The sequence below is a fragment of the Salmo salar genome, chromosome 22, assembly GCF_965601325.2.
Source record: "Salmo salar chromosome 22, fSalSal1, whole genome shotgun sequence".
In the NCBI taxonomy this organism is placed as follows: domain Eukaryota; kingdom Metazoa; phylum Chordata; class Actinopteri; order Salmoniformes; family Salmonidae; genus Salmo; species Salmo salar.
In genome coordinates, this window is record NC_138312.1 from 14,916,735 (window position 1) to 14,944,203 (window position 27,469).

The window sequence follows — 27,469 nt, forward strand, 5'->3', positions numbered from 1 at the left end:
GCGTGGACACAGAATACTACATTCAACAATGTCCTTATAGGTGGGGATTATTAACACTGTTCGTTTCATTAGAGAATCTGTGTCAGTCTCACACGTGTAAGTTGTAATGATGAGCGTGTGCTCTGTTAGTGTCATTGATCCCAACATCAGGCAGCAGATCTAGGGGTCACCACTTTCCCAGATTCACACAGCGCTCTGTCAGTCACTCTCCATCACCCCCCACCCCTCCACCTGTTCCCCTGAGACGTGACCATTGTCCCCCAGCAATAGGAACACTGAGCATGTGGCAGCTCCACACTCCTCATTGTCCTCCCAAGCTCTCCCATTGGCTACAGACTGTGAGAAACTCCAACAAGCCCAAGACCCAGACATTCATATGTAGATTTGGGACTATATATAGGCGAGATGAAGCCAGTAGAGATCAGATTCTCTCTACACAGACCTCTACAGCACAGAGATCCAGCCATGGTACCTACAATCACTTCAGCTATGATCTATTCTAAGGAGAACCTGACTCTGACAAACAAGGTAAATTGAAGATTCAAATTCAATGACATTCATTACATTGTATTGATTGATTGCTTATATGTTTCAATAATGTCCCACACCAGAATAAGGTTATTCATGCCTCTCCTTGTCTCTTCTTGCAGCTAAGAAAGCCAGTGGTGGAGAAGTTACGCAGAGATCGTATCAACAACAGCATTGAGCAGCTCAAGTCTCTCCTGGTTCCAGAGATCCTCAACCAGCAGCCCGACTCCAAGCTGGACAAAGCCGACATCCTGGAGATGACAGTTTGCATCCTGAGACAACAGCAACAGAACCAGTCAGTGAGCTCCTCCTCCTGCTCAGCACCTGTCAATCAGGGTTACTCCAGGTGTGTCCAAGAGATTGTTCACTTCCTGTCTAAGGATGAGGTGAAGACATTGTCCCAGAGAAGACTGCTGAGACACTTCCAGAGCCTGCAGCCATCCTCTGATAAGAACAGGAGGGAGATTGACCGTCCTCAGCTGAGCTCCCCAGCCCAGCACAGCATCAGCAAAGACAAGAGTCCAGTCAACATCACCCTCTGGAGGCCCTGGTAGAGACCTACAGACTGGAGCTCCACTCAGACAAACACAATGGATGAACCATATTGGTCTAAGATTCATTTCATGGACATTAATGAGTATAATAAAATATCTTCTTTGTTTTCTGTTTATGCAGGAGTTTTTAAAAGTCTTGCTGTGATTGAGACATTTCATTTCAGTTGTACTGAAGTTAAAACGTTTTTACAAGAAAACAATATGATCTTTGAAAAGTACATTTTTGTAGTGTTAATTGAAATCATTATGACCTTTATGTTTTGTGAAACGTGTTGCTTATATTGATCATGTTTTATATTCATGATCAACAATAACTTGAATTGTCCTCCACGAGAACCTTTAAACCCAAAGGGATGTTATATGATCAGTCTGTTTGTGATTGTATTTGGCTGATCTGTTTTCAAGGTCAAAATATCTGTCATTTTTTTACCACTACATTTGTGTAGTGCTAGATTCATATTGACATTGTATTGAGCATCTTCTGTGAAGCATGTATCAGTTATATATTTGATATTGATCAACTTTAGCTACAGCATCAATGTTCCTCCAGGAGGATTATTTGTCCAAACTGGGTATTATACCCTTTATCATCACTCTGTGATTAGCAGTGTTTGATCTCTTTTAAGATTATACTTTATATATGAAATTGTCACTTACATTATTTGAGTAATGTGTTTATATCAAATGGGAGAACAAATGTCAAATTGAAAAACCCTTGTTTATTTTAAACAATTCTGTTGTCTTTTATAAAGACAGTAACTTTGTATCCTATACTCTGATAGAGTATCATATCTTGGAGATTTGTTCAAGTTCTTGTTGTGATGTTTAATCACTTTATTTCTGTTGAAATATTTATCTGACATTAAGGTATTGATGGTGTGACTCATTGAGCCAGTCTGAATAAATACACAAATCATCAAATGAAATATTCTTGTCTGTTGCTTTATTCTTTTCTTGACAAAGACAATCCTCCAACAACATTACATTATAAAATTACTGATTTATGAAACTCCACATAGATTAAGTGGCTGATTCAAAAACAATAAAAGTAATCACCCAAGACTATGCAGAATGATATTGACTGCATTGGAATGCAACACTCAATTGAATCAATATATACATTTTTATCTCTGGGTTTTTCATTGAAAATCTACAGATTAAGATCAATGTTAAGAGACATTTCTAGTCATACATGATTATTTTACAGTAATTGTTTTTATATAAAACATAACAGTCATATCATATCTTGTTGTAGTAAAGGTGTAATGAACTATAGAGAAGTAAGTGATTATCAATCGGACTTCCTTAGGAGACATGACTGATATATACTTTATTGATGCACCTGTTATAAATAAATGTATTTTCAGTGTTTCAGAATGTATTACATTATTTTAGTTTAGTCATAATATATCAGTGATTCCAGGTGTTGGGTAAAAACTAGTAAACATGTATGAAATAACCAGGAATTCAAATTGTGATACATTGTCATATATCATCATATTGTTAAATGTAACTTCCGGTATGTGAAAAGTAAAACCATATTGTAGAATCATTCATTATCAGAGGTCATATCTATGGAGAGAATAAAATGTTTCTAAGACAGTGATGAAGCGTGGATACAGAATACTACATTCAACAATGTCCTTATAGGTGGGGATTATTAACACTGTTAGTTTCATTAGAGAATCTGTGTCAGTCTCACACGTGTAAGTTGTAATGATGAGCGTGTGCTCTGTTAGTGTCATTGATCCCAACATCAGGCAGCAGATCTCGGGGTCACCACTTTCCCAGATTCACACAGCGCTCTGTCAGTCACTCTCCATCACCCCCCACCCCTCCACCTGTTCCCCTGAGACGTGACCATTGTCCTCCAGCAATAAGAACACTGAGCATGTGGCAGCTCCACACTCCTCATTGTCCTCCCAAGCTCTCCCATTGGCTACAGACTGTGAGAAACTCCAACAAGCCCAAGACCCACACATTCATATGTAAATTTGGGACTATATATAGGAGAGATGAAGCCAGTAGAGATCAGATTCTCTCTACACAGACCTCTACAGCACAGAGATCCAGCCATGGTACCTACAATCACTTCAGCTATGATCTATTCTAAGGAGCACCTGACTCTGACAAACAAGGTGAATTGAAGATTCAAATTCAATGACATTTATTCAGTTGTATTGATTGATTGTTTATTTGTTTCAATAATGTCCCACACCAGAATTTAGTTAATTAATCACTCCTCTTCTATTCTTGCAGCTAAGGAAGCCAGTGGAGAAGTTACACAGAGATCGTATCAACAACAGCATTTGGCAGTTCAAGTCTTTTCTGGTTCCAGAGATCCTCAACCAGCAGCCCGACTCCAAGCTGGACAAAGCCGACATCCTGTAGATGACAGTTTGCATCCTGAGACAACAGCAACAGAGCTCCTCCTCCTGCTCAGCACCTGTCAATCAGGGTTACTTTTGCCTGCTAATGCCTGCAATGCAGTGAAGAAAACGATATGACAACAATAAAGTCTAATGTAACTGGCCCCTCTAACAGTACAACTGGCCCCAGCTTGGCCTCCCAGTTGAAATGGTCTAGAACCGCCACCGGAGGGACCTGCCTCATCTTCCCAGCCCTGCCCAGCAGCTGCAAACTATAGAGTTCTGTCAACATCGCCCTCTGGAGGCCTTGTTCGAGACCTACAGACTTGAGTCCACTCAGACCAACACAATGGACAATAGTCATCTATTTTTATGTAGTGATAATAAGAATACCCATTTTGCTGTTGCAGGATGTTTAAAAAGTCTTGCTGTGATTGAGAATTTTACTTCAGTTGTGCTGAAGTTGAAGCATTTTTCTGTTTTGTGGTGTTAAAATTGAAATCCCAGTAATTTATGTTTCATGAAAAATCTGTTGATTATGTTGATGATGTGCTGCATCAGCTGCAATGATCCTCTTACAGGACTTTCAACCCAAATGGGTGTTATATCATCAATATATTTTAGAAATCTTTGACTGATCTGTTTTAAGTTCAAACTCTACAAGATACAAACGTATTACGTCTAGATTTGTGTGGTGAGATAGTCATATTGACATTGTATTGAGCATCTTCTGTGAAGCATGTATCAGTTATATATTTGATATTGATCAACTTGAGCTACAGCATCAACGTTCCTCCAGGAGGATTATTTAACAAAACCCCTCTGTGACAAGAGGTATTTGATCTGTTTTAAGATCAGGCTTTATGTGTGAAAATGTTGCTTACATTACCTGAACAATTGGAGAACACATTTTTTTCTCATTCTAAAACCCTTGTTTATTCTTTGAGTCTGTTAGACTTTATGTACACGCTTATCCAGAGCAATTTACAGTAGTGACTCCATATATTATTATATTGTGCCCCCATGGGGATTGAACCCATTATCCTGGGGTTTCAAGCACCATGCTCTACCAAGTGAGCTAAGACAGACTAGTGGAGTTTCAGCATCTCTTGGAAATGTATCAAAGTTGTAGTTGTGATGTTTACTCACTTTATTTGCGCCTTAAGGTGTTCTCTGTAATGTGATTAATTGAGTCAATTTCAATAAATTGAAAATATATCAAATAAATTATTCGGCATTTCCCTATCATTTCTATGATAACATTTCAGCTCAACAACATGTCAAATACTTAAAATGTTACATTTTGGTTTAAGATGAATGTATTAAGCAGTAATTATTAAGACGGTGTGAAGATATATTCTTCATCAGCATGTGCAGGGGATTTATGATATTATTTAAGTACTGTCTCATAATGTGTAGGCCTACCTGAAATATAACTACACTGTACCATCACATTTACCATGTATGTTATGGTAACATAATATGTGATGTTAGTGAAAGTGAATGCCACTTGAGACAAAAATAAATTTACATTCAAATGAAGCAATGTTAGTACATCTCTGGTGTGGGCACAAAAAAACACTTTTTATTAAGAACTAGTGTCATTTAAAGAACAAATTGTTTCATAACTGATCTTGAGCAATGAGATAAAACCAAACATGGCTGCTACTTGTTGTTGGACGTGGCAGAAAGCAATCATTTTGCGAGTTAAAAGTAACAAGTTAAAACAAAGTTAAAAGAAAATCAAGAGAAATAAGTTTAATTTTATGATTTACTCAAATTTACTTCAGGATTCAATGAATGATCTTAATTTAAGGTAAATATTTCAAGACCAATAAAGTGATTAAACATCACAACAAAAACATATTACTGCACTGTTAGAGCTAGAAACACAAGCATTTCGCTACACCCACAATAACGTCCGCTAAACACGTGTATGTGACCAATAAAATGTGATTTGATTTGATATCACTACACAAATGTAGTGGTGTCACGTCCTGACCAGTAGAGGGTGTAGTTGGGTCAGGACGTGGCAGAAGGGAGTGTGTTTTTTATTGTTTCATTGATTTTGGCCGTGTGACTTCCAATCAAGCACAGCTGTAGAGGGTTGTGGTTGATTGGGAGTCACACATTAGGAGCATGTTTTTCCTTTGGGTTTTGGTGGGTAATTGTTTCTTGTTTAGTGTGTTTGCACCTGACAGGACTGTTGGCTGTCAGTTTCCTTGTTTTGTTTGTTATAGTGTTCTTTCTAATTCAATTGAAAGATGAATACTAACTCCGCTGCATTTTGGTCCATTCCTGAAGACAGCCCTTACAAGTGGTAAAAAAAATGTCTCTCTCAGAAATGTTGTCGGTTATAGACAATCACAAACAGATTGATTATATAATACCTGTTTTAGGTTAAAAGTCCTCATGGATGATCGTTAAACATATTGTTGATTATGAATAAACACATGATCAACACGTTTCCCAAGATAACGACTTTAATTATTGCACTACAAAAATGTAGTTTTCATAGATCAAATTATTTTCTTAAACATTTCTTCAGCACTACTGAAATGAATAGTCTCAGTCACAGCAAGACTTGGAGAAGATATCTTCCTATTCTCATTACTGTCCTTGACGTTAATGTCAGACCAACATTGTGTTTGTCTGAGTGGAGCTCCAGTCTGTAAGTCTCTACCAGGGCCTCTAGAGAGCGATGTTGACTGGACCCCTCTCTTTGCTGATGCTCTGAAAAAAGGCTTTATGAAGTGAGATGGATATTTTGGTCATAAGCTTTTGATTGTGATAATGAGTAACCATCAAAGCAACCAAAAGTGGATTGTGGATATTTCCAGGAAGGAAAATTAGTGGAAATATGTTTTTGCCATCGATTAAAGGTTATGACACTTCTAATCATTTTTTAATTGCAATGCTAAAAATCACCAATAGACAGCAGTCTTACAACATCTGTCCGTAATTTCTGAGCCAACCTCCAAATCAAGTCCATCTCTAGTTTCCGGAGTACAATTTGTAAAACAATTAAACCATTAAGTGTAGGTGCTCTTACAGTTTTTTACGATTGCTTACACACTAAAATGGAACTTTTCCCACAATTAGCAAAACCTTACACTCAAGGAGCAAAACACAAGGCTAGATTTGCACAACTGTAAGCACATTGTCAGCTTCACACTATTTGCAAAACATTACACACAGTGATTTGCAAAACACTAAACACACTTGTCTACATCAGACACAGAAGTATATCATGATGTCACTTCCTTGCAATTCCAAAGCACTGACTGTCAAATTAACACACCTATGAGCCAATCTGTTAAACACAGCCATCAGGTGCTGATTGCTTCAGCCTAATAGATAATAGAATACATTCTTTTTAAATATTGATAATGACTTTCTTGTTACCTAACTAATGTGTCCACCAGGTACATCAGCACATTTAAGGGCTGATGGTCTTGGTAACAATGGTAATAATATGTCTGTCAGGGGCGCAACTTTGGTATTAGAAGTGTGGGGGGGGGGGGGGCATAATTATATACACTACGGTTCAAAAGTTTGGGGTCACTTAGAAATGTCCTTGTTTTTGAAAGAAAAGCACATTTTTTGGTCCATTAAAATAACATCAAATGGATCAGAAATACAGTGTAGATGTTGTTCATGTTGTAAATGACCATTGTAACTGGAAACGGCTGATTTTTAATGGAATATCTACATAGGCGTACAGAGGCCCATTATCAGCAACCATCACTCCTGTGTTCCAATGGCACGTTGTGTTAGCTAATCCAAGTTTATCATTTTAAAAGGCTAATTGATCATTAGAAAACCCTTTTGCAATTATGTTAGCACAGCTGAATACTGTTGTCCTGATTAAAGAAGCAATAAAACTGGCCTTTAGACTAGTTGAGAAAATGGGTAGAAACAAAGAACTTTCTTTCTGAAACTCGTCAATCTATTCTTGTTCTGAAAAATGAAGGCTATTCGTATAACGCTGTGTACTACTCCCTTCACAGAACAGCGCAAACTGGCTCTAACCAGAATAGGAAGAGGAGTGGGAGGCCCCGGTGCACAACTGAGCAAGAGGACAAGTACATTAGAGGGTCTAGTTTGAGAAACAGACGCCTCACAAGTCCTCAACTGGCAGTTTCATTAAATAGTACCAGCAAAACACCAGTCTCAAGGTCAACAGTGAAGAGGCAACTCCGGGATGCTGGCCTTCTAGGCAGAGTTCCTCTGTCTAGTGTCTGTGTTATTTTGCCCATCTTAATATTTTATTTTTATTGGCCAGTCTGAGATATGGCTTTTTTTTTGCAACTCTGCCGAGGAAGGCCAGCATCCCAAAAAATGCTTTCATTGCAGTGTCTCACAATGACGGATTTATATTTAAGTAAATAGTAACAAATGAAAATTGAGCCAGGGGAAACCAAGGGCACTGCTCTCATAGGAAACAGGATGCTTTCAAATGGTTTGGCAGTCCTGTAATGGTGCAGATGGCCTCAAATACCCGTGGTCAGACTGGTCGTGCCAGATCACAAACTGATCTGGCACAACCAGGCTACGTCCTCACATAGACGTTCCCTCATCTCTCTCAGAGTGCAAACTGGGCACTGGGCAGTGCATCAGCGACAGGACAGGAGGAGTGCAGTGAATATCAAGCAGAAAGAACTGGGCTGATTGTGATTACTGACCAGAGCCCCAGAGTGACTGAGAGAGCTAGAAGAGGCTCCCCGCTCACTCTCACTCTTAGACTCTGTCACAATATGCCACTATGTTTGCTCCCAGTTCACACAATACAATCCCACCAGTGTCATTACAGCCTCACTGCCGGAGACATAGTCCACTGATGGAAAGAGTAGGCCTAAACTAGCGCTCCATCCAAACTCCACTGGGTCCACAGGGAACTTCCTGAAAGGAGTTGCCAAGTGTCTGGGGCTAAAACGGTGGTTTCAAAGACACATTGGAGAAATAGGAACATTGTGTAATTTCCCCCCAATATTTTCATACTTTGTGTCGGGCGATTGTCTGCTGATAGACCTGTTGGTCCATCAGGTTAAGAATATAATATTCTCTAAATGATGTTAACGTTATTAATTTGTATCATGATCTTTGCAAGAGAGATTTAGTTAATCTAACAAGTACAGTAGTAAGTCCATACAGACCTGAGTTGCTGAGACAGGCACCTTAGATCAATTCTTTAGTGTGTGGCATAAAAAGGAGAAATGTGCCTGAGAGAAGGCATGTCTGTCTGTGCCCCTTCTCCATGCAGATGGCTGGGGGACCCACCACCGTGAACAGATCCACGGCCCATGCTACATCCACTACAGTCAAGGGTGACACTCATTCAGACATTCTGTATCCCTGCACTTGCAGATATGAACAGGCCCAAGAGGTTTACTGACTATGCGACTTGACAAGGAATAACTGCCGTCACTGGTTCTTCCTGCCCTGGTTACGTAGTCAAGAAAGAATCCTCCTGTCTCCTGGGATATCCAGGCCCCAGGGTGTGGAGTTGAAGAGGAGGAGCTGGTCTGTAGTTCTCCCTCTCTGGACTATCTGGGAGGAGGGGCATCATCAGTTTGACCACTGTGGTGAGTGCATAAAGTACAACTGTCACATAGTCTTGAAACAAAGCCAGTGACTTAATTGGACACATTCCTATGAAGCAATGTTGGATTATTTTAGACAGTTCTCAGGGAACAACAAATATGAATGTACACGATATGCTGGAATCTGTCGAACTCTCTCCTACCCCTGGCAGACATGGGACAATTTGATACCAGTGTGGAAAAGAAGCATGGAAAAGTAGCCAAGCATCATCTCCACCCTTGTGGATACTGTTCAGAAAATAGCTGCTATGATTAAAATGATGGAATTCTACCAAATGTCCGTAATAATTCATGGTTAAGCTGACATCTTTCCCAATTACTGCAGTGAGTAGTGCAAACTATTGTTCCTCCATGGCTGGAGAGGAATGCATAGGCCTCAGTGTTTTGGATATTTAAAAAAAACTCATACACATTTATTTATTTTTTTCCTTATCTCTGTATCTGAAAACATCAAAGCTCTTTAAATTCTGTTTCAATAAAAAGGGACTGTGAGTTCTGTAGCCCCAATGCCTATGAGTTTCATGTTCAATAGCACAGCTATTAGGGGCTATTTGAGACATTGTCCCGAACCTGCTGTCCCCCCCCCGTTCTTAATGGTCATGTACTCTTATAATCTCCATCCAGCACAGAAGGAAGAGGACTGTCCACCCCTCAGAGTCTGGAACCTCTAGGTTTCTTCCTAGGTTCTAGCCTTTCTAGGGAGTTTTTCCAAGCCACTGTGCTTCTACATCTGCATTGCTTGCTCTCTGGTATTTTGGGTTCGGTTTTTGTATAAGCACTTTGTGACAACTGCTGATGTAAAAAGGGCTTTATGAATAAATGTGATTGATTGATTGATTGTAGGAATATCATTGCCTTCTTCTTGGAATGGCATCCAATAAGTAGTTCTCTCTAGGTTTTACAATGAAGAGGGGACCCTTCCCACACAGTGGAAAAAGGTTGTTATGAAAAGGGTGTCTTATTACCTGAATAAAGAGGTAACCCATACAAGTCTTATGTGTAAACGAGGTGCATGATATAGTGAGAGGGTGTTCCCCTGCACTATTTGTAATTGGTTACAACTAAGGTATTTGCCACATGTACCTCCGCAAGGAAGGTATGACTCACTAATACAAATCATTTCAAACATTATGCAAATCAAATAGCTCACCCTTACACTATACAATTGCAGGTTTATTGAACGTTAACAAAAGTGAGATACGATGGTGGTCGCCTATAAGGATTCTAATCAAATCTCTATGACCAAATCCTTTTGATATTCTTTTAGATTCTAAGAACGAACACCAACAACGCTGCAGTAGGTATTCCATTTACAGACCACGTGTAGAGACAGTAGACTTGGGAGGCGAAGGAGGAGAAAGAGGGCATATTAAGAACCCAAGCAGTCTAGGCGTCGTTGTTGTTGTTGTTGTGGGTCAGACGTGGGTCACTGTCTCCCTCCTGCTGGGGCTCACTTCCTGTGCAGCTGTGAGGAGGCCGTGAGGCCACCACTGGTTCTGCCATGTGACAACGGAACAGCATCCAGGGCCGGACGGACACACATGCCTGGTGGAGCTTGACAGGGCGTGCCCCCTCTGACCCTGCTCCCCTTAGTCTCTTCCTCCATTCGTCTCTCTCTCTGTTGAACTGGTAGCAATTAGCCTGGGTATGAGGTTACCACTACCCTGCTGGGCATCTTGGGGCTGACATGCTCTGACTGATGGAGAGCTGTCTGTTCTGTTGGCTTAGTCATACGCCTAGGGGTGGATCTTGGAATTGTAATGTTGACCGAGCGAAGCTTGTTAACTACTGTATATTTCCCTTTCCTATTTGTCAGTTGTCATGTTTCCTTCCTAAGTCACATGTACAGGAAACACTCCCAGCTGTAGTCATGGAGGATATCAAGATGCCATAGAACAAATTAAGAAATGGAAATACTCCTGCCTAGGCCCACAGATATGAGTGGGAGAGGAGAGAGCACAGGGATCAGACAGTAAAGAGACAGGATACTGGAGGTCTCCTTTAAGTCTCTTCAAAACACTGTAAATCATTTGGCAAAACTTCCCTTATCGTTTAACACCAAGGCTTTGACACAGTGGAAGGAAAATGGTTCTGGGTATGATTGACCTTACATCAGCAGATGAAATGGTCTAACCACAATTTACTTGGTTTCAGCAGCTCCGTGGCCTGCAGTGCACCCACCTGCCTGCCAATCAGTTCTTTGCTCAGAGTAACATGCAGGCAGCCTTCAGGGTGTCATATCTCACTGTGGGTTTGACTGTAGCTCCATCCTCTCTGCTCCCTCCTGGGGGGCTGGGTGCTGAGGCATGTGATCTGCTTTGGTGCTGCTGAGACTTTGCAGCACCAGGAAGAGGGAGAGTTGTAATTCTCGACTTATAGTGCTGCTCAGAGGATTGGTGTAATGGTGTTCCCAGGTGAGGTTAGGATTATTAGTGTTACTGGACATGCCTGCTCCATTAAGATGGGTGATTGCCAGTGGTTTACTGTTTTTGCAAAGCCTTGTATTGATATGTAGCCAATGACTGAGTGGCATTGGTCAGGGGTGTCATGCACCCATTATTTTAGAGGGGGCACAAAGTATTTGATGATGGAGGGGGGTGGTCCAGAGGGGCCCCCTCCGGAATTCTGAGAATTTCTCATTTTTCAACCACCTGAAACAGCTTTTTCTTGCAATCTAGAGCCATAATCATTATGTCTAATTCTATGTAAAAAAAATATATGTCTAGATTATCTAAGCATACCTCTTCACCTGTTCAATTACCATTTTGATTAATGATGCACATTGATTCTTTAAGAAGTGTCATACATTAGGAGTTTAGTACAACTGCAACACTGGTATATAGTATCATCACCTACGAATTAAAGCAATTTAATGATTTTCTAAAGTCTAGCAACCTTGCCAGAATGCCAGCTAAGATAGTTAGACAAGCTACTCAACCTTGATTGATGCCTGAAATGGCTTGGTATCTAGTTATGAGGTTGGGAGATTGGGAACCTATCTAGCTGGCTAGCTAAAGCCAACTTCATTCAATTGCTAGGTGACTAGTATTACAGAGAAACAACAAAACATTTTTGTTTTATTTATTCATCAAGAAGGAATCAATAGGCTACATAACTTGATCAAATTAATTTATAAACATATCTCCTGTGAGTCCTGCCCATCACCAGCAGCTAAAATCAAATCAAATGCTGTGTGTGTGTCACTCTACACCCTTTCTCCTCCACCACTGACTATACTGTCTGCACGCACTAAAGCATGGCTCTCCAACACTGTTCCTGGAGAACTACCCTCCTGCAGGTTTTCAATCCAACCCCAGTTGTAACTAACCTGATTCAGTTTATCAACCAACTAATACTTAGAATCAGGTGCGCTAGATTAGGGTTGGAGCAAAAACCTACAGGACGTTAGCTCTTCAGGAACAGGGTTGGAGACCCCTGCACTAGAGTTTCTAGCGTCCTGTCTAGCATATCTTTGCTCCGTGGTTACATTTACATTTTACTCATTTAGCAGACGCTCTTATCCAGAGCGACTTACAGTAGTGAATGCATACATTTCATACTTTTTTTTTTCTGTGCTGGCCCCCCGTGGGAATCGAACCCACAACCCTGGCGTTGCAAACACCATGCTCTACCAACTGAGCTACAGGGAAATAACCACGTACTAGGCAGAATGGGGGAGTAATGCCAAATTTGTCCAGTTGTGATGATGATTATACAATGTTTGTATTAGCGTGCACAAAACATTCCTCTGATGTTGACAGAATGTTACCAGACCATATTTTTCATTCTTTAAAAGTTCCCAAAATATTTCATTAGGTTGTGGGAACAGTGTGGGGACATTACAAGAGATAGGTTCCCAAAACACAAAATCTCTCCAGTTGTGCTGATTACAGTGGAGGCTGCTGAGGGGAGGACGGCTCATAATAATGGCTGGAACGGAGCAAATGGAATGGAATCAAACTTATGGAAACAATGTGTTTGATGTATTTGATACCATTCCACTAATTCCGCTCCAGCTATGACCACGAGCCTGTCCTCCCCAATTAAGTTGCCACCAACCTCCTGTGGTGCTGAATTCATGCAATGTTTCTATCAGGGTCAGGGTGTACAAAACATTTCCCTTAAGTTGCAAGAATGTTCACACACATGTTCATGTATTCTTGAAAGGTTCTCAAAATATTATATTTAGGTTTTATCCAGCATTCCCTCAAATGTTCTTAGAATGTTAGTCCCTATGCAAGCAGGGATCAAACCTGGTACCTAAGGAGTTTTATCCCTGGAATTATTCCACTGCACCACAGGGATGTGACTCAGATGAATACAACGCTGTTCATATGTTTGGTCTGACTTCCAGGTTGCGGTCTATGTCTTGCAGAGATAGGATAACTAAATCTTGAAAAAGATGTATCCTCTATTTACGTCCTATTCTACCAATCCTAGGATGACCACGTGTCCCCGATTGTACAGGACAGTCTGTTAGGAGTGTGTATCGGAGGCGAAGTCAGGTGCAGGAGAGCAAAGTGTAGTGAACAGGCACACTTTTTATTCCGGTCAAAATGACAGCACAAAAATAACATAAAATGTGCCCAAAACACGGAACATAGATAAAAACTAATGGTAACAATATCCACAATATCAAAATACACGTAACACAAACAATTCTACACAAAGACATGATGGGGAACAGAGGAATAAATAAATATGAATTGATTGGGGAATGAAAACCAGGTGTGCAGGGAACAAGACAAAACAAATGGATACATGAAAAATGGAGCGGCGATAGCGAGAAAGCCGGTGACGTCGACCGCCGAACGCCGCCCGAACAAGGAGAGGAGCCTACTTCAGCGGAAGTCGTGACACAGTCCCGCATTTTTGGCGCTTTGTCCCGCAACCAAGCAACCATGTTCTGCATTTTAGCAACAAAATCAAACACCACCCTTAATTAAAAAAGGTAGATTTGTCCTTTATTTCAGTCAGACATTCACACCTGTCTCTTGCAGTCACGCTGAGTTTATGAAAAGATCAGTTGCGATTCTAGCATGTAAATCTGGGTGGGGCAAAAAAATATGAAAAGTGGGACGCATGCCAGCAAAGCCACTATACAACAGAACACTAAACAATACATTAATTGCACTATAACGGTGACAAACGGTGCCCACCAACTGTTAGGGCCTACATAAATCTGTCCCAACAGCAGTCCCAACACCTTACCACTGCTACACCTGGCGGAGCTTTGTCTTGCAGCGAAACAGTTCATTCAGCCTCATTTAATGCCTTTTAAAAAACATAGCTGATATGGCTGACTTGCTGAAGAAGGATTTGGCAGTAGATTGTCGACTTGATTCATCATGATGATGACTGCTAGCTAAGATTTTGAAAGCATGGGGCTCAAATTTTCGAGGTCCACCCAAAGACTTGGCGGTGACATAGTGTCCCCATGAGTGACAGAACACTGAACCAATCACGACGCAACGCTCCGTATTTTCTTCTGGCTTACCCCACCACCACAGAAAGCACTGAGCTAGGCTGAAACACCTGCATTTTGGAGCTGCCTTACTCAAGAAAACAAAAAAGAGACCATGTTTGTATGCGGCTTTATTAACTCAATGATATATTTATTTTTTTACATTGTTTGCAAACTGATATGTGACACGTATTAATGCAAAAATAACATGCTAAAAATGTGGGGCTGATACAGTATGTGACACGTATTAATGTCAAAATAACATGCTAAAAATGTGGGGCTCCGCCCCACCTGCCTATAATGACGGGTCGCCACTGGAAAAGATGGAAAAGATACAGTATGTATAAGGATGTAGTAGCCTAAGCCAACTGGTGGTGATAAACACTTCTCCAATCATTGTTGAGATCTGATATTATGAGCAGCGCAAGACTAGGCTTAGGCCAATGTCATAGACCTATCGTCAACCAATCATATTTCTCAAATCCTTTTGGACTAAATTAAGTACCACAGTATGAGTCATAAAACCCAGAAATGGTTCCAATTGTTTTTTCATCATTCATTTTTCCATCTGGGATTTTAGATAGTAAATTGAGGTTAATATATTGATAAAACTCACCTTGTCCGAGAGAGAATTACATGGCTATCAAAATGTCACCCAAAGGTAAGCCTACACCCACCAACTGCACAATTCATAAAAAAAAGTGAAAAATGGCAGAAAAACCATTGGAACCATTTCCACATTTTTATGAGTATTATGACACATACACTGTGGCAGAATATTCCAGATAAACTTGGAGGACAATAAGGCCTAGTTACTTACAAAAAGTGGGCTGCTGATGAAGAGCTATAAAAGTAAGTAAATAGCAGTAATAGAATGAAGCCCAAAGCCAGTAGGGGGCTCTGGGGGCATTCTCCCCTGGCAAAGAAAATAAGGAATTTCAACAGCTAGATGCATGAATATTTTTCAGGTAGCTCGCACCTTCCCACTTGCCATAGCTAATACTCAATTACAGTGGCTACCGTGTGTCACGATTCCTACCGACGGTGGCGCCCCCTCCTGCTCGGGTGGCGCTCGGCGGTCGTCGTCACCGGCCTATTAGCTACCACCGATTCCCTTTTTGTTTTTTCCCTTTTTTTATGTTTTCTCACCTGCCCTGAGTTAGGTAATTAAGAGGGCTATTTAGTTCAGCTGGCCCGCACCCTATTGTGCGGGATTGTTTTTCTGTATGTCAACTGCGTTTGTTGACTGTGCTTGTCCATTGTATTTTTCCCTGTTGTTGGGAGACCTCTTATTTTGTACGGGTGGTTCTTAATTAAAATTACCACACAGTGTTCGCTGCTTCCTGCGCTTCTTTCCGCCACACCACAGACAAGACGTTACACCGTGGGGCTCTCTACTCTGGAACACATACATCTACAGTGTATTGCCAAAATCCACTCAACATCAGACAGACTCTGACCTGTCCAATGAGCCAAACTGATTAAACAATCCCACAGTACCCCCCTCCTCACACACACAGTACAGTAATTAGAATCCATAGAGCAGCTTTAAGTTGATCCCCCCTTTCCATCGCTTTCTCTGTGTCATCTGTTGCTGTCTCTCAGTATTCTTTGTTGCCGCCTCTTGTCTACCCTCCTCTTGTGACATGTCCTGGTTGTAAGTGGAAAAGAAAACAATTGTTTTAATAGTAATTCCACAGGCTTTTTCACCTGAACATTTTGTAAAGCATGTTTTACCTTTTCACTGTCTGTATTTCACCTCTTATTATTTGTGCAAATAAATAAAACTAATTGGAATCCATAAGCAGCTTAGCACAAGTGCATGGCACAAGTGATGTGTGGTTATGGAAACTCATAGACCATCAAAAAGTTTGGGGCTGAATCAAAAACATCCGGGGCTGAAGCGCCGGAAAACCAGGACGAATGACGGCACTGCCCCAAACAACCCAAAATAACCCCAAGTACCCAAAACAACCCAAAGGTACCCAGAACAACCCCAAACAGGTGCCCCAAACAACCCCAATGTACTCAAAAGTATCCAAAACAACCCAAAACAACCCCAAACCCAAACAGGTACCCAAAATAAACCAAAGGTATCCCAAATAACCCAAATTAACCCAAAAGTACCAAAAATATTACCCAAACAACCCAAAAGTACCCAAAACAACCCAAAACAACCACAAACAACAGCCAGCAACCCCAAACAACCACAAACATGTACCCCAAACAACTCAGAGGAACCCAAAAGTACCCAAAACAACCCAAAAGTACCCAAAACAACCCAAAAGTACCCAAAAACAACCCAAAAGTACCCAAAACAACCCAAAAGTACACAGAACAACCCCAAACAACCACAAACAGGTGCCCAAAGCAACCCAAAAGTACATAAAACAACCCAGAACAACCCAGAAGTACCCAAAACAACCCCACACAACCCCAAACATGTACACAAAACAACTCAAAAGTACCCAAAACAACCACAAACATGTACACAAAACAACCATGGATATGTCCGTGTGGAAACACCCACATACAGAGTAGGCACATAATTAAATCCACACGTACATACAGTATATGCATGCACATATGGGTGCACATACACACAAAGATGCACACACACAGAAAGCATTATATTGGCACCCTTGTACTTTTCTTAAATAATTCCCTATTTCTTCTCAAATAAGTTGTGGGAACAAATGGTCACCACACCTTGTTAGGCTTTTGGATTTTTAACATTGCAGAAGAAGTTACATTTTTTAAAACATATTTGTAAACGAATTTAGAAAAAAAATTGTAATGGACAAAATTATTGTCACCCTGGAGCTTGGTTGCACAGCCTTTGGTCAAGATAACTGCAGACAAGCGCTTCTTGTAGCCATCAATGAGCGTGCTGCACATGTAACCGATGTGAAATGGCTAGTTAGTTAGCGGTGGTGCGCGCTAATAGCGTTTCAATCGGTGACGTCACTCGCTCTGAGACCTGAAGTGGTTATTCCCCTTGCGTTGCAAGGGCCGTGGCTTTTGTGGCGCGATGGGTAACGATGCTTCGTGGGTGTCAGTTGTTGATGTGTGCAAGGGTCCCTGGTTCGAGCCCAGGTTGGGGCGAAGAGAGGGACGGAACCTACACTGTTACACACATTTCTACTGACAATTTGGCCCACTTTTCAGCAGCAAACTGCTCTAATTCTTCTATATTTAAGGGGTGCCCCCAACCACTTACTGTTTTCAGATCTCGCGATAGGTTTTGGATGTGATTCAGATCTGGACTCTTCACTGGCCACCCCAGAACAGTCCAGCATATCTTAACCCTTTCTGGGTGCTTTTTTATGTATGTTGGGGTTTGTTGTTCTGCTGGAAGACCCACAACCTTCAATGTAGGCCCAGGTTTTAGACACTGAATTGAACATTGGACTGCAAAACTGCCTGATAATCTGCTGATTTCATGATGCCTTGCGCACGTACAAGGTCCCCGGTACTATAGGCAGCAAAGCAACCCCAGAGCATTAACAAGCCTCCCCCATCTTGGATTGTAATTTTCATTGTTATTTTCATTAATTTGATCATCACACAGCGCTGATTTGTATTTCCAAAGAGCTGTAAATGTGTTTTGTTGGTCCACATAATATTTTCCCCAGGATTTAGGCTCGTTTAGGCAGGTTTTTGAGAAGTTCAATCAGGCTTTCTTGTGTCTCCTTCAGCAGTGGGGTCTTCCTGTGTTTACCAACGACCAAATTACGCTTTCAAGGAAAATACTTATAGGGGAGGTTCGATAATGCTGTGGGCTTACCTGGCTCCACGATGGGGCAAAACTGAAACTTGTGCCCCCTCAAATCTGTATCTCCGCTGCACTGTCAGCACAATGGTCAGAACACACTAGTGGCTATGGAAAGCCACTGGGGCTCAGGGTTTCCGTTAGCTGGAAATGTACAGCTTTTGACCGATAAAATAAATGAAAAGCTAATAAATACAATTTAAGGTGGCCAAATTATCTGGAGCTGCCCTGCTGCTGAGGAGAGAGAGAAAGCGAGGGAGCAGTCTTGGCCTAGGCTGCTGTTGTTTGCGAATATTGAGGCCTTTTTCATTGAAGTAAAATGAAAGTTAGAGAGTGCCTATTGTAAAAAGCCTACAAGTATGCAACCATTTAGTCACATTTTGCGACCCTTTGACAACTGGCTGTGGGAGATAAAAAATGCATCAATGCGGGCAGAACATTCATTCGCCTCACTAAAAACGAGGCTAAAACCATGATTTGGTCAAACAGTAAAGTACATTATCCTCATGATTCCTGTAATGAAAGTGTCTGCCTGCCTGCCCCTGTACCTGTTTTGCTGCATGAGGCCTGCTGCTGAGTCGAGTGAGCCACTCTCTCTCTCTCATTTCCCAGGAGGAAAAAATGCTCTGGGAGAAAGAAAAGTGATGTTTTAAAATCCAATTGCTGGGAGAGCATAGCTACCCTGTTGTTACAGATGTTCTCATCTTTCTCTAGGTATACTTTTCATTTCTCAACTCTCAAATATGAGGTCAATAGCAACTACTTTACAAAGATATTTGATATGGTTTTGAGATACGGAGCGTACGAAATGTACATTGGCCATTGCAAGTGCATAGGCCTCATTGGATGGTACAGAAGGCTACAACTGTGTGACACAAAAATGTGACATTAAATGCACTGTTAGATGAATACATGGCTACTATGAGTGCGTATTATCTTTAGAGTTAGTGATCTAGCTAATGGGTTTTGAGTTTCCACTTAGTCAGGTGGCTGAATTAGCCGCAAATAAATTAGCCTATGATATTAGAGCGCATAAAGATGGAGGCAAAATCATCTCTATTGAACAAAACAAAGTCAGAACATTCTGGAGCCTTATTTCAACAGTAGAATATAACAACAATAGCAACATTCTACCCAAAATAAATGACAATCACTGGATTACGTTGTGCATTCAAATATTTAGTATAATGTTTTTCCTCATAATCCTGGACTATCGGACCACCATTTTATAATGTTTGCAATCGCAACAAATAATCTGCTCAGACCCCAACCAAGGATCATCAAAAGCCGTGCTCTAAATTCTTGGACAACCCAAAGATTCCTAGATGCCCTTCCAAACTCCCTCCACCTACCCAAGGACATCAGAGTACAACAATTGGTTCTTATTGAGGAGAATAAGAACAATCCCAAATGTATTTTTGATACTGTCGCAAAGCTAACTAAAAAGCAGCATTCCCCAAGAGAGGATGGCTTTCACTTCAGCAGTGATAAATTCATAAACTTCTTTTACGAAAAGATCATGATCATTAGAAAGCAAATTATGGACTCCTCTTTAAATCTGCGTATTTCTCCGAAGCTCAGTTGTCCTGAGTCTGCACAACACTGTCAGGTCCTAGGATCAAGGGAGACACTCAAGTTTTTAAATACTATATCTCTTGACACATTGATGAAAATAGTCTTGGCCTCTAAACCTTCAAACTGAATACTGGGCCCTATTCCAACTAAACTACTGAAAGAGCTGCTTCCTTTGCTTGGCCCTCCTATGTTGAATATAATAAACGGCTCCCAATCCACCGGATGTGTACCAAACTCACTAAAAGTGGCAGTAGTAAAGCCTCTCTTGAAAAAGCCAAACCGTGTACCAGAAAATATAAAAACTAATCGGCCCATATCGAATCTCCCATTCCTCTCAAAAATGTTAGAAAAAGCTGTTGTGCAGCAACTCACTGACTTCTTGAAGACAAACAATGTACAGTATACAAAACACTTCAGTCTGGTTTTAGACCCCATCATACCACTGAGACTGCTCTCGTGAAGGTGGTAAATTACCTTTTAATGGCATCAGACCAAGGCTCTGCATCTGTCCTCGTGCTCCTAGACCTTAGTGCTGCTTTCGAAACCATCGATCACCACATTTTGGAGAGATTGGAAACCCAAATTGATCTAAACGGACAAGTTCTGGCCTGGTTTAGATCTTATCTGTCGGAAAGATATCAGTTTGTCTCTGTGGATGGTTTGTCTTCTGACAAATCAACTGTAAATTTTGGTGTTCCTCAAGGTTCCGTTTTAGGACCACTATTGTTTTCACTTTATATTTTACCTCTTGGTGATGTCATTCGGAAACATAGTGTTAACTTTCACTGCTATGCGGATGATACACAGCTGTACATTTCCATGAAATGTGGTGAAGCCCCAAAATTGCCCTCCCTGGAAGCTTGTGTTTCAGACATAAGTAAGTGGATGGCGGCAATTGTTTTTATTTTAAACTCGGACAAAACAGAGATGCTAGTTCTAGGTCCCAAGAAACAAAGAGATCTTCTCTTGGATCTGACAATTAAGCTTGATGGTTGTACAGTCATCTCAAATAAAACTGTGAAGGACCTCGGCGTTACTCTGGACCCTGATCTCTCTTTTGACGAACATATCAAGAATATTTCAAGGACAGCTTTTTTCCATTTTCGTAATATTGCAAAAATCAGAAACTTTCTGTCCAAAAATGATGCAGAAAAATCAGTCCATGCATTTGTCACTTCTACATTAGACTACTGCAATGCTCTACTTTCCGGCTACCGGGATAAGGCACTAAATTAACTTTATTTAGTGCTAAACACGGCTGCTAGAATCTTGACTAGAACCCCCAAATTTGATCATATTACCCCAGTGCCTGCCTCTCTACACTGGCTTCCTGTTAAGGCTAAGGGATGATTTCAAGGTTTTACTGCTAACCTACAAAGCATTACAATGGCTTGCTCCTACCTATCTTTCCGATTTGGTCCTGCCGTACATACCTACACGTACACTACGGTCACAAGACGCAGACCTCCTTACTGTCCCTAGAATTTCTAAACAAACAGCTGGAGGCAGGGCTTTCTCCTATAGAGCTCAATTTTTATGGAATGGTCTGCCTATCCATGTGAGAGACACAGACTTGATCTCGAGCTTTAAGTTTTAATTGAAGACTCATCTCTTCAGTAGATCCTATGATTGAGTGTAGTCTGGCCCAGGGGTGTGAAGGTGAATGGAAATGCACTGGAGCGACGAACCGCCCTTGCTGTCTCTGCCTGGCCGGTTCCCCTCTCTCCACTGGGATTCTCTGCCTCTAACCCTATTACGGGGGCTGAGTCTCTGGCTTACTGGTGCTCTTCCATGCCGTCCGTAGGAGGGGTGCATCACTTGAGTGGGTTGAGTCACTGACGTGATCTTCCTGTCCGGGTTGGCGCCCCCCTATGGGTTGTACAGTGGGGGAGATCTTCGAGAGGGCTATACTTGGCCTTGTCTCAGGGTAGTAGGTTGGTGGTTGAAGATATCCCTCTAGTAGTGTGGGGGCTGTGCTTTGGAAAAGTTGGTGGGGTTATATCCTGCCTGTTTGGCCCTGTCCGGGGGTATCGTCGGACAGGGCCACAGTGTCTACCGACCCCTCCTGTCTCAGCCTCCAGTATTTATGCTGCAATAGTTTATGTGTCGTGGGGCTAAGGTCAGTCTGTTATATCTGGTTATATCTGGAATATTTCTCCTGTCTTATCCGGTGTCCTGCGTGAATTTAAGTATGCTCCCTCTCATTCTCTCTCTCTCTTTCTCCTTCTCTCTCTCTCTTTCTCTCTCTCTTCTCTCGGAGGACTTGAGCCCTAGGACCATGCCTCAGAACTACCTGGCCTGATGACTCCTTGCTGTCCCCACTCTACCTGGTCATGCTGCTGCTCCAGTTTCAACTGTTCTGCCAGAGGCTATGGACCCCTGACCTGTTCACTGGAAGTGCTACCTTGTCCCGGACCTGCTGTTTTGGACTCGCACCTGCTGTCTCTCACTCTGAATGATCGGCTATGAAAAGCCAACTGACATTTACTCCTGAAGTGCTGACCTGTTGCACCCTCTACAACCACATTGATTATTATAATCTGACCCTGCTGGTCATCTATGAACGTTTGAACATCTTGGCCATGTTCTGTTATAATCTCTCCACCTGGCACAGCCAGAAGAGGACTGGCCACCCCTCGGAGCCTGGTTCCTCTCTATGTTTATTTCTAGGTTCCGGCCTCTGTATGGAGTTTTTCCTAGCAATCGTGCTTCTACATCTGCATTGCTGCTGTTTGGGGTTTTAGGCTGGGTTTCTGTACAGCACTTTGTGACATCGGCTGATGTAAAAAGGGCTTTATAAATACATTTGATTGATAAATTTGATTGACAACATCACAAGATAATGAAATAACGTATTTCTTCAGTACCATCTCAGTAATCTATTACATTGTTTAACAAAGCACTGTGAATGACTATATTTTTTTTCTATTGCGTGATGGCACAACATTTTTTATGGATGTGACCAAATCATGGGCTGGTGTCACCAACTGAAAAGCTTAGTGGCACCAGTGCCAGCAGGGGAAAATGTTAGTCTGGAGCCCGGCTACAAGGGGAATGTCCTCGCTATGGAAAAGTGAGAAGAACATTGGCGCGGACAAAGCATGCTAGTGTGCAACTCGCTATTCAGGTACATTGGGGGAAAAAAGTATTTGATCCCCTGCTGATTTTGTACGTTTGCCCACTGACAAAGAAATGATCAGTCTATAATTTTAATGGTAGGTTTATTTGAACAGTGAGAGACAAAATAACGACAAAAATATCCAGAAAAACACATGTCAAAAATGTTATAAATTTATTTGCATTTTAATGAGGGAAATAAGTATTTGACCCCCTCTCAATCAGAAAGATTTCTGGCTCCCAGGTGTCTTTTATACAGGAAACGAGCTGAGATTAGGAGCACACTCTTAAAGGGAGTGCTCCTAGCCTCAGCTTGTTACCTGTAAAAAAGACACCTGTCCACAGAAGCAATCAATCAATCAGATTCCAAACTCTCCACCATGGCCAAGACCAAAGAGCTCTCCAAGGACGTCAGGGACAAGATTGTAGACCTACACAAGGCTGGAATGGGCTACAAGACCATCGCCAAGCAGCTTGGTGAGAAGGTGACAACATTTGGTGCGATTATTTGCAAATGGAAGAAACACAAAAGAACTGTCAATATCCCTCGGCCTGGGGATTTTTTTGTTGTTTTTCTGTCTCTCACTGTTCAAATAAACCTACCATTAACATTATAGACTGATAATTTCTTTGTCAGTGGGGAAACGTACAAAATCAGCAGGGGATCAAATACTTTTTTCCCCCACTGTAGGATGAAATATCAACGTTTTATTGATTATTGATTTCGTATTTATAATCATGTTTTATTATGTTTTATACAGTTGAAGTTGGAAGTTTCCATACACTTAGGTTGGAGTCATTAAAACTAGTTTTTCAACCACTCCACAAATTTCTTGTTAACAAACTATAGTTATGGCAAGTCGGTTAGGACATCTACTTTGTGCATTACACAAGTTATTTTTCCAGCAATTGTTTACAGACAGAATATTTCACTTATAATTCACTGTATCACAATTCCAGTGGGTCAGAAGTTTACATACACTAAGTTGACTGTGCCTTTAAACAGCTTGGAGAATTCCTGAAAGTTGTGTAATGGCTTTAGAAGCGTCTGATAGGCTAATTGACATCATTTGAGTCAATTGGGGGTGTACCTGTGGATGTATTTCAAGGACTACCTTTACACTCACTGCCTCTTTGCTTGACATCATGGGAAAAATCAAAAGAAATCAGCCAAGACCTCAGAAAAACAATTGTAGACCTCCACAAGTCTGGTTCGTTCTTGGGAGCAATTTCCAAATGCCTGAAGGTACCACGTTCATCTGTACAAACAATTGTATGCAAGTATAAACAACATGGGACCACGCAGCCTACATACCGCTCAGGAAGGAGACACATTCTGTCTCTTAGAGATTAACGTACTTTGGTGCGAAAAGTGCAAATCAATCCCAGAACAACAGCAAAGGACCTTGTGAAGATGCTGGAGGAAACAGGTACAAAAGTATCTATATCTACAGTAAAACGAGTCCTATATCGACATGACCTGAAAGGCCACTCCGCAAGGAAGATGCCACTGCTCCAAAACCGCCATAAAAAAGCCAGACTATGGTTTGCAACTGCACATGGGGACAAAGATAGTACTTTTTGGAGAAATGTCCTCTGGTCTGATGAAACAAAAATAGAACTGTTTGGCCATAATGACCATCATTATGTTTGGAGGAAAAAGGGGAAGGCTTGCAAGCCGAAGAACACCATCCCAACCGTGAAGCACGGGGGTGGCAGCATCATGTTGTGGGGATGCTTTGCTGCAGGAGGGACTGGTGCACTTCACAAAATAGATGGCATCATGAGGTAAGAAAGTTATGTGGATGAATTGAAGCAACATCTCAAGACATAAGTCAGGAAGTTAAAGCTTGGTCGCAAAAGTGTCTTCCAAATGGACAATGACCCCAAGCATACTTCCAAAGTTGTGGCAAAATGGCTTAAGGACAACAAAGTCAAGGTATTGGAGTGGCCATCACAAAGCCCTGACCTCAATCCTATAGAAAATCTGTGGGCAGAACTGAAAAACCTGACTCAGTTACACCAGCTCTGTCAGGAGGAATGGGCCGAAATTCCCCCAACTTATTGTGGGAAGCTTGTGGAAGGCTACCCGAAACGTTTGACCCAAGTTGAACATTTTAAAGGCAATACTACCAAATACTAATTGAGTGTATGTAAACTTCTGACCCACTGGCTGAAATAAAAGCTGAAATAAATAATTCTCTCTACTATTATTCTGACATTTCACATTCTTAAAATAAAGTGGTGATCGTAACTGATCTAAGACAGGGAATTTTTACTAGGATTAAATGTCAGGAATTGTGAAAAACTGAGTTTGAATGAATTTGGCTAAGTTGTATGTAAACTTCCGACTTCAACTGTATTTGTTATTAGTGTAGGCCTATGTATTAATCCAAACCTGTTATTTAAGTTATTTAAATATGAAAAACGTATATTTCTGTTGAGACATTTTCTTTTGTGAAGGTTTAAACCAGTTCATAAGTGTTTTGTTTCATTCTGTTAAGCGATTTTCTTTGGCCAAATTAAATTCTAACTGTAACGTTGTGTTTTCTGCAATGTAATATCCTGCTCGTATTTTCTATATAAACAATGGCTTGACTTATTCCAATAAAGTTTAGAAACTTTTATTAAGGTTTGACATTCAAAAAAATATATTATTTAGCAGACATTCTTATCTAGAGTGACTGACATGAGCAATCAGGTCTAAGTGCCTTGCTTAAGGGCACATCAACAGATTTTTCACCTAGTCAGCTCTGGGATTCAAACCAGTGACCTTTCGGTTTCTGGCCCAACGCGCTTAACCGCTATGGCTACCTACCTGCCTTGTACTACTTACCTACCTGGCTTATACTGCAGGCCTATGGTATGATGGAAATATGCACATGTGCTCCAAATGACTCCGACAGTTGAACTTGAGGTGTGGAAGAATGTTCTAGGCCTTCCAGAGTTACTCCTATAATCTAACAATATAATGCTTTACTTTATAAAAAAATATTGTTGGGGCGGTATGCAAATTTGAGTGGGTCCAGAGTTTCTGGAATGATGGTGTTGATGTGAGCCATGATCAACCTTTCAAAGCATTTCATGGCTACAGATGTGAGTGCTACGGGGCAGTAGTCATTTAGACAGGTTACCTTGGCGTTCTTCGGCACAGGGACCATTGGTGGTTGGCTTGAAACATGTAAGTCTTACAGACTGGGTCAGGGACAGGTTGAAAATGTCAGTGAAGACACTTCCCAGCTGGTCAGCGTATGCTCTGAGTACGCGTCCTGGTAATTCGTCTGGCCCTGCGGCCTTGTGAATATTAACCGGTTTAAAGGTCTCACTTACATCGGCTAAATCTAAAAGTAAAAGAATCCAATTAAGAAATATATAAATATTAGATTGAGCAATGTCGGAGTGGCATTGACTAATATACAGTAGAATAGAATACAGTATATACATATGAGATGAGTAAAGCTGTATGTAAACATGATTAAAGTGACTAGTGTTCCATTATTAAAGTGGCCAGTGATTCCAAGTCTATGTAAACTCAGCAAAAAAATAAACGTCCTCTCACTGTCAACTGCGTTTATTTTCAGCAAACTTAACAAAACAAGATTCAATAACTGAGACAAAAACTGAACAAGTTCCACAGACATATGTAACAGTCTTCTCCTTCATCTGACGATATGTTAAAATCACTGTCAGAAAAGGTGGACCAATACGCAGCGGGTTGCGTGTTCATCATGATAATTTATTAAATAAACGTGAACACGGAAAAACAATAAACAAAAGAGAACGACAGACCGACAGTTTTACAGGCTAAGTACTTACATACAGCAGTGCAAAATCAACTACCCACAAAATAACCAAAGCAAACACACACCTCTATATAGGACTCTCAATCAGAGGCAACTAGAAACACCTGCCTCCAATTGAGAGTCCAACACCCAATCCTAAACATAGAGAAACTAAACTAGACAGAACATAGAAATGCATACACAACACAAACCCTCTGCCACGCCCTGACCAAAACTAATACTCCCTCTGCTGGTCAGGACGTGACAACATATGACTAACAGAAATGGAATAATGTGTCCCTGAACAAAGGGGGGGCCAAAATCAAAAGTAACAGTCAGTATCTGGTGTGGCCACCAGCTGCATTAAGTACTGCAGTGCATCTCCTCCTCATGGACTGCACCAGATTTGCCAGCTCTTCCTGTGAGATGTTACCCCACTCTTCCACCAAGGCACCTGCAAGTTCCCGGACATTTCTAGGGGGAATGGCCCTAGCACTCACCCTCCGATCCAACAGGTCCCAGACGTGCTCAATGGGATTGAGATCCGGGCTCTTCGCTGGCCATGGCAGAACACTGACATTCCTGTCTTGCAGGAAATCACTCACAGAACGAGAAGTATGGCAGGTGGCATTGTCATGCTGGAGGGTCATGTCAGGTTGAGCCTGCAGGAAGGGTATCACATGAGGGAGGAGGATGTCTTCCCTA

The 27,469-nt window shown here is 41.4% G+C and overlaps 1 protein-coding gene and 1 long non-coding RNA gene across 2 annotated transcripts; both read left to right on the forward strand.

Moving 5' to 3' along the window:
• Positions 1-429: 429 nt before the first annotated feature.
• Positions 430-2,008, forward strand: LOC106582778 (transcription factor HES-5-like). The gene is made up of 2 exons (XM_014166205.3): positions 430-528; positions 651-2,008. Exons 1-2 carry the CDS (start codon positions 466-468, stop codon positions 1,080-1,082), a joined length of 495 nt encoding a protein of 164 aa, XP_014021680.2. The 5' UTR covers positions 430-465; the 3' UTR covers positions 1,083-2,008.
• A 1,117-nt stretch (positions 2,009-3,125) lies between these two features.
• LOC123729677 (uncharacterized) lies at positions 3,126-4,678 on the forward strand. Its single transcript, XR_014382248.1, has 2 exons — positions 3,126-3,220; positions 3,342-4,678. It is a non-coding gene; the product is annotated as an uncharacterized LOC123729677 (long non-coding RNA).
• Positions 4,679-27,469: the final 22,791 nt, after the last annotated feature.

Coding starts and splice junctions, on each gene's coding strand:
- LOC106582778 (XM_014166205.3), top strand. CDS start 466: ATGGTACCTACAATCACTTCAGCTATGATCTATTCTAAGGAGAACCTG. Junction 529..650: donor ACCTGACTCTGACAAACAAG/GTAAATTGAAGA, acceptor CTCTTCTTGCAG/CTAAGAAAGCCAGTGGTGGA.